This window comes from Octodon degus, unplaced genomic scaffold (genome assembly GCF_000260255.1).
Source record: "Octodon degus isolate 3935 unplaced genomic scaffold, OctDeg1.0 scaffold00040, whole genome shotgun sequence".
NCBI lineage: Eukaryota > Metazoa > Chordata > Mammalia > Rodentia > Octodontidae > Octodon > Octodon degus.
In genome coordinates this window covers 15,040,631-15,048,989 of record NW_004524616.1, presented here as the reverse complement: position 1 = coordinate 15,048,989, position 8,359 = coordinate 15,040,631, and the positions used below count along the sequence as shown (strand labels likewise).

General features: G+C 33.6%; 1 protein-coding gene across 10 annotated transcripts in view; it reads left to right on the top strand.

Moving 5' to 3' along the window:
- Nucleotides 1-8,359, top strand: part of Csnk1g3 (casein kinase 1 gamma 3) — an 81,226-nt gene that overhangs the window by 10,021 nt on the left and 62,846 nt on the right. For all 10 annotated transcript variants that reach the window (XM_004631331.2, XM_004631329.2, XM_004631328.2 and 7 more), the window contains exon 3: nucleotides 3,604-3,673. In XM_004631331.2, the coding sequence (XP_004631388.1) occupies nucleotides 3,604-3,673 (70 nt within the window). The remainder of the gene's footprint in view (nucleotides 1-3,603; nucleotides 3,674-8,359) is intronic.

Sequence of the window (8,359 nt, the reverse complement as noted above, 5' to 3'; positions counted from 1 at the left end):
AGAGAGAGAGAGAGAGAGAGAGAGAGAGAGAGAGAGAGAGAGAGAAAGAGAGAATAGAGATGCACCGTAGGCTTGTGGCACCATCAGGAGAGACTGGTTGCCTGGCATGTGGCATTTACTTAGATGAATCCATCTTGGTTTCAAGATCTAGTCCTTAGCTTCATGATACAAAATCTGGTTAGGATCTCTTACCCAGATGGTCATGGTTTCTTAGCATTGGACTCAAAAATCAGTCATAAGAATTGGTTCATATAGTTAAACTCAGAGATGTATTTCTTGAAGAGCTAATTGTTAATTTTTTTTTGGTGATACCATGGATAGAACTGAGGACCTTGCACTTGTCAGGCAAGCACTTGTTCCACTGAGTCATCTCCCCGGCTCCCCATTGCTAATTTTTAATGAATGTTATTGTTACAGGTCCAAAATGCCCAAATTAGTATAAATAACATGTTTTATTTCTATAGGCTGATGTAGAACACTAAATTAAAATTCAAATGTTCCTTATAAGCATGATTTCAGGGCAAGGAAGGTTAATATATATGAATCAAACAAGAGAGGCCCCGAATGCAGGAACTGGATGAATAGACATGGTTGATTTTCATATCTTTGGAATTTTTCCTTTCTCCATGTTCTAGGCTAGTACTAATACAGCAAGTTGTGCGTACCTCTTCTTGCAGGAGCATGGGCTTACATGCAAATGATGTACCTCTTACAAGCTAGGGGAGGTAAACTACTGTGTTAGTCTTTGCTTTATGCCAATGATGTTGAACCCTTTAGAAATGGAGTGCCCAGACTGCAGCCCAAAACCCACTTATTTATTGCAAAGTGCCAACATTGCAATTAAACCTCAATACTGAGGCTTCGGTTTATAACAGTTCATACACTAGGCTTGGCTGGCAGAGAGGGCTCTGCTTGTCTGTGGTGACACATGTGCCCTCAGTTCACCACCACTGCTCTTCACTGCTGTCCCTTGTCATGGTCATCAAGGGGCCTGTGATTTTGAGATGTGGAACTTGTTCATCCTGCCCAGACCACTGATGCCTTACTAAACATTTATTATGCCATTTCCTAGCATTATATAAACACATATATCACTTTTTAAACGTGTTTATTTTGTGCCATATCATCATCCCCTTGTTTGTTTGTTTTTTTTTCTGGATATTCTTTTCTACTTGGAATTGTCCTTTTTAAGCACAATAATTAGCATTAGATATAATAATTAAAATTACTCATTGTATGTTGGAGTAACTTTAGATCTATATCTCTAATACTTTGAGGTTGAAGTATGATAGTCCTACTTCCCTCAAATTCACCCAAATTTTTTTGGAAGGACAGGAAAATTTTTGGGTAAATTGGACTATAGTTTAGTACTAAGATTGTTATTTCTAAATATTTGTTTGTATCTTTTACCTCCTGGTAATTTTATTCACAATTTTCCATAAACATAAGCACTTCAAATGCTTTTTCTGTATACTTTCAGTGCTGGTTTTTATATTTTGGTATAAATAAAGGTGTTATTTCATGACATATTGAGAGATCAAGTTTCAGTGACTTCAACTCTGTCATCTCTTACACAGGGACTTAGGCTTATCTAATGTTGTCCAGGTTTAGATCAATAGTTTGTTTCAGGATAAGTTGTCAATTTGACCTCAGCTACCACTTCCTTATCTTCATCTTTGTACTTACATAATAGCTGCTTGGCCATGATAATGAAAATGTTGGCCTGTGTGACTTCTGTTATGTGGTGATATAATAAAATTTTATTGCTAGTAATGTACTAGGATCAAAGTGAAGTCACTAAATTAGATCTTGGTTTGTATTTTTTACTTAGGAGGTATTAATGATTGAGTAAGGTATATATTTCAGTTTTATCTTAAGTTTCTGTACTTTCAGAGAGGTAACTAAAGAATCTAGGTAATGCACTCTTTGAAAGGTACTGTTTGAAGTAATATACATATATTATGAAAAAGATAAAATTTTAACTTCATTTCAGTTCTTAAATAAAAGAACCAAAAAGTACAGAATGATTAATGGCTAATTAACATGCAACAAGTCACATAGGTAGAGGAAGTGGTACAATCAGGATTCAAACCTAGTACAATGTAGTTTTAGTGATTATCTTTACCTACTGTACTGTGGTGCTTCTTAATAATGGTATTGTTTGTTATAATAATCCTTATAATTGTAAGCTTTCAAGCAGGATTTTAATAGTTCCTTACCTGAAGTCTTTGTTATATTTTATAATTTTATTATGATATGTCTTGGTCTTTTTTTTCCTTTTAGTAATTGCATTTGAGTTCCTTCTCAAATTTGGCTTATTATCCTTATCAGTTCTTGAATATTCATAGTAACTCTTTCTTCCATTACTGCTTATGTTTATTTTTCTCTTCCTATCCTCCTGAGATTATCAAATGCATGTTGGATCTCCTTACTGTATTATTCAGGTCTCTCTTACATTTTATGTTTTTTCCTTCATAAGACATTTTGTATAATTTTTCTGTGTATCTTCCACTTCTTGTATTCTCTTCTGTTGTGTCAGCCTTCTGGCAAACTGAACTTTTTTTTTTCAAACAAATTTTTCAAAATTCTTTTGGCTTTCCTTTAAATTTCCTATTACTTTGTTATATTTACCTATTGGTTCTTATTGAGATTTTCTATGTTGCTCTATTAAAATTTTCCTTTTTCTGCAGATAATTTCACATTTAATATTACTGATCCCATAGGTCAGTGGTCTAAGCACCTGCTTAGGCAAGTGCAAGGACCCAGGTTTGATCCCCCGTAACACATGCTGTACTAGCCCTGCTCTGGGTATGCTGAGCCCCCCACTAAGACCAGGCATGGTGGTGCATGCCTGTAATCCCAGTGCTGAGGAGGCTGAAACAGGAAGATCACTATGAGTTTTAGCAACATAGTGAGATCTTGTACCAAATACATAAACTTAAAAAAAAATTATGGATATCTAAGAGCTGTATTACTGATGCTCTTATTGTCTTTGTATATGTATAAAGATGTATATATGAATCTCAAAACCAGGTTCATGTATAAAATTCAGACCCACACGAAGCGTACATTATATATCATTTGGTTGAAATCCAACAACATTGTAAAACTAATCCAAAGGAAGTAAATATCAAAAAGTGATTGTCTCTGTGGAAGAGATAATAGAAATGTTCTGTAGATTATTGGTTGTATTGCTTAGAGAATGTGTAGTTAACAAAACTAATGATTTAGCATGTAAAAATTATCTCACAATCTTTAACTTACTGCTCAATTAAAAAACTTAGAACAGTATTGAACTTTTCATATTATCATCTTTTCTCTTTACTATGTTTTCTTAGTTATGAATATTAAGAGCACATTTTCTTTAAGGATCAAAAAGTCAAACAATTGATTTCTCTAATGCTTGATGTAATAGTTACTTTCTATATAGTTATAGGTAGCATCAGTTTCAGATTGAACTTAAACTTACTTTTATGTGGATCTTAAAGATGCTCAGTATTTTGTTATGTAAGAATTGTCAGTAAAACTTAAAACATTTGTAACTGGGACTTAGGGATCTTTTAATAGCTTGAATTTTTGAAAATTTGTTTGTTTGTTTTTTAGGAGCCCATGAAATCCAGAGCACCACAGTTACATTTGGAATATAGATTCTATAAGCAGTTGGGATCTGGAGGTAAATTCGTAGGTTCATTTTTAAATTTGGAATGAAGTTGATTGTTATCGCAATTATATTTTAGTTTCAAGGAAGAGTGTATTGTAAATTTAATGAATAAGAGTCATTTCTTAAGGCTGTGATTACATTGTATTATTATAGTCTTTTTTGTACAAAAGAGTCGTACTACAGTTAGTGATTCTTTTCTATTTTAAATGACAGATTTAGAGCTTTTTGTATAAGTAGAGACAATTGCAGGAAAGATACTGGTTTGAGAATAATAAACTAAGCATGTAGCTTCTATAGTCTTAGCCTTTCTGAGAATATCATACTATAAAAATGTCTCACTATATTGTCGTAGACTGAAAAATGGTGCCATAACAGATGCCTGGAACCTGTATATGTGTTACTGTACGACCAAGAGCTTACAGATATGGCAGAATTCAAGATTTTGAAATAGTGAGATTATTCTAGAACAGTGATCATGACCTTTTGGAACTTTCAGTGGTACAAACATCCTGCTGTGTGAGCTCTAAATACAGTCACTAATATCTCTGTAAGAGAAAAACAGGAGCAATTTACGAGCACATTAAAAAGAGAAGGCAGTGTGACACTGAAACAGAAATTAGACCCATATTCTAAGGAGTGCTTGCAGATATAAAGTTCTAGAATAGGCTTCTTGGATTCTTTCCACTAGAACAGGAGTATAAAGGATCATGGCCCTGCCACCACCCTGATGTGGCCTAGTGAAAGTGATTTCTGACTTTTAGCTGCCTGTCTGCACAGGAATAAATTCATGTTGTTTTAAGCCACCATATTTATTGTAACTTGTTAGAGCAGTCCAGAAAACTAATATAAGTATATTTTTGTATAAATTGTAAGCAAGAGTGGGCAGTTCATGTCATTAGAAAATAGCTCTACTATATGTTGCCTTTTCATGTTAAAAGCTTCTGTATCTTCTCTGTACTACTATTCTTCTGATTGTAGTGAATTTACTTCTATACAATACATGTACTTATCTAAATACAATGGAATTCCTTCATGTACAATATCTTCTTATAAGCATATTTATATAAGCATATGGTACATATCATTGTACGTGTGTCATAATACATGCTTAATTTAATCATCTACATAAAGATCTGTTAACTTTTTGTTGCCATGACAAAAAAAAGTGAGGTAATCAAATTAAAGGAATGAAATACTTATTTTTGATCACAGATTCAGAAGTTTTAGTCCACCTTTTTTTTGACTTTTATCAGTTTGAATCTGTGATGAGGCAGTACATCATGGTGAGAGTATATGGGAAAGAAGATCTCTTTACTTTATCATAGCTGGGAAGCAGACATGTGAAAGGGCTGGGGCTCTAGTATCCCCCTAAAAGTCAAGGTCCCAGCACTTGAGTTCCTTCCACAAGTTTCTTAATGGCTCCCCCAGTAGCCCTATTGGATAGGGACCAAGTCCTTATAACATATTGGCAGTTGGGAACATTCCAGATCTACTGCAGCAAGACCTCAAGAAAGTACCAGAATTACTACTAAAGGTTCAGATTTAAATGAGATGGGGACAAAAGCAATTATAGCCCACATATTAGTGATGCTTAATAAGTAAGATAAGTAAAAATTAAAAAAGCTTACACATATACTAAAATATAGAACATTGTTGTATCTAGGATTTCAAATATTGTGATCCATATTTTGTCATTATAATCTGCACTTCTTGGTATGTTTAGCTCTTACTTGCTGGTTGATTGTTCTTACAAGGTGCCAAAAGTGAAATAGCTTTCACTCAGTGATTATAAAAGCATGTCTTTTATAGATTTTAAATTTGTTTTAACTTTTTAAAAAATTTAACTGTTTTGACTTTTGATTTTGATTTTTTAATTTTGTTTTAAAACTCTTTTGGTTGTTGTACCTTTAAAAATAACATGAAATAAAAACATAGAATTGGGCATCTTTTAGCACTTGAATGCTGTAGAAATACACTGTAGTACAATATTGATTGAATATGAATGGTGTTTACTAGGTGTACATCATAGTGGCTCTGAAATTATGAGAAATAGAATATTTTTTGCTATTTTATGTGAGTTATGAATTTTGGTTACTCTTTCATGTTTTTCTTCTTTCTTTTTCTTTTTTTTGTGGCCTGGCTCAGCCCGCCCGGGGGGTGGGGCTGGAGAGGCATATGGTGCTGGGAGATTGAACCATGGTCCCTGAGCTTTAGTCCACTGAGCTATCTTGCCAGCCCTCTTTTACAGTTTTCATCAATCATGAATTTTAAAAATAGTTTTTGAGTACTCACATAAGCCTTATAGAAAAACAGTAGAACTTAGTTATTTTGGGAGAATTGGTGGTTTTGCAAAATACTGTTTTGAGATTGATACCCACAATCATCATGTTTTTAGAAATGCGTCACCAGGTAATTTAACCTATAATATTTGCATTATGTTATATTTCTTTAAATAACTTGTTTTGTAGTATTGCCTTTAAATGTATATTTAATTAATATTCAAAGTGTATGCAGAGTTCCTAACATTCAACTACATAAGTAGAAACAGCTCAACTAAAAAGGAACAAAGGACTTGAATAGACATTTCTCCAAAGATACACAAATGATAAGAAGACATGAAGATAATGCTCAGTATCACTAATCGTCAGAGGAATGCCACTTGAAACAGTGAGATACTACTTCATAGTTGTCAATATGGCTATTAAGAATAGAAAATGGAAAATAACAGGTGTTAGTGTAGATGAGTACTCAAATAACCTCATAGAGAAACAATAGAACTTAGTTATTCTGGGAGAATTGGAGGCTTTGCAAAATTTTGTTTTGAAATTGATGCCTACATTTATGTTTGGTTAGAACTCTTATACATTGGTGGTGGGCTTTGTAAAATGTTGTATCCACTGTAGAAAACAATATGATAATTCCTAAAAATATTAAACATAGAACTACTATTTGATTCAGAAATTCTACTTCTGGACAGATCTAGTACATAAAAGGATTGATAGCATGGGCTGCAGCACAGGATTTGTGTAGTAGTATTTATAACAGCCAAAAGGTTGGACTCTGATCTACATAGAAAAATGGATAAAGTGTGCTTGTTTTTGTAGTAGAATATTATTATCCAGTTTTAAAAAGAAAAGAAATTCTGAGACGTGTTACAATATAAATGAGCCTCAAGGACTAGTTGGAGTACAGTCACAAAAGGATAAGTATGTATAATTCCATTCATATGAAGTATCTACTGTAGTCAAGTTAACAGAGACATAGAGCAAAGGCAGTTTGAGGTCTTGAGGAATGGAGGAAATAAGTCTTGCTTAATGAGTAATAGTATCCCTTATTTTTTTCATTTTTTGTTTAGCGAATCTGTTACACACACAGTAGGATTTTAAAACTTGATTGCAAAAAATAAAAAAAAAATAAAAAAAAAAAAAAAGGGCTGGTGAGATGGCTCAGTGGTCTAAAGCACCTACTTAGAACAAGCTTGGCAAAGCACAGGGACCGCTGTTCAATCCCCCAGCACCACATGCCAGCCAGCCCTGCCCCCTGGTGAACTGAGCTGGACACACACACACACACACACACACACACACACACACAAATAAAAAAAAAAAACTTGATTGCAAAGTGCGTAAGAGGGGCTGACTCTTACATTATTCAGCTTTGGATTAGAGTATTGTTTAATGACAGTGTCACTCTCTGAGATACAACTTAATGTATTGCATAATCTTGTTTTGTCACATCTACTTAGTATTCATTTAGTAAAATGATGATCTAGCTTTGGCAGTCATCAGCTTTTCAGTGAGATCTCCCTAAGGAGAGCATAGAGATTGACAAGAGCCAGGATAAAGCTGTGTGAACCATTGTATTGAGTAGGAATGAATTTGCTGTCAGTATGAAAAAAGCAAGTAATAAAAAAAAGTGTTCCATGAAAAAAGCAAATGAATTAAGAGGGAAGCGTTTGTAGAGTTGATGTAACAGAGTAAAAGGATCAGGCTCCTATCATTAGTGTGTGGCTTTCTTTTTACAACTCAGAGTCTTTTTTAATGAAGTGGAAGTCAAATTACCAGCTGTATAAAAATAACTTCCAAGTTTTTAATCTCCTTTTTATATGAATCTCCTTACTGAAATCAGAAATTCAATGTACCTGGAATTGAGCTCCCTACATTCTTTTTTTAGTTTCCCAGTGATTTTCCTTTCTTCTTAAAGACCAACTTGGTCTTCTAGGTTACTTAATTTTATAGTTTCATATTTACTGAAGCTTTTGGCCTGTTGGGATAATCAAGTTCTGTCACTTCTGTCCCTTAGGATGTCTCTCGATATCATTCTTTTTCTTTTGTCCTCATTATCACTTTTCTTTGAATTGACTTTTATTTGTACATCCTATATCCTTACTTCCACCTCCTCATAGGGGGTTTGATCATATAGCATCAAGTCCAAATTTTTTTCTCTTTCCACTGAGATACTCTTTAGTTGCGTTAAGCTTATAATTCCTAGAACAACTCCTACTGTTTTCAGGTATTTGTATTGTTTCTGGAATGTCCTTTCTTTCCCTCTGAATCTCTTTCTTCTTTAAGCCCAACAAAATATTGTTTGTTTTACATTACATTTTCTGACATCTGTTTTTTTCTTTCCTGATAAGAGGCTACTTTGATCTGATATTAGTTTGAGTATATACTTTTTTTTTTTTTTTTTTTTTTTTTT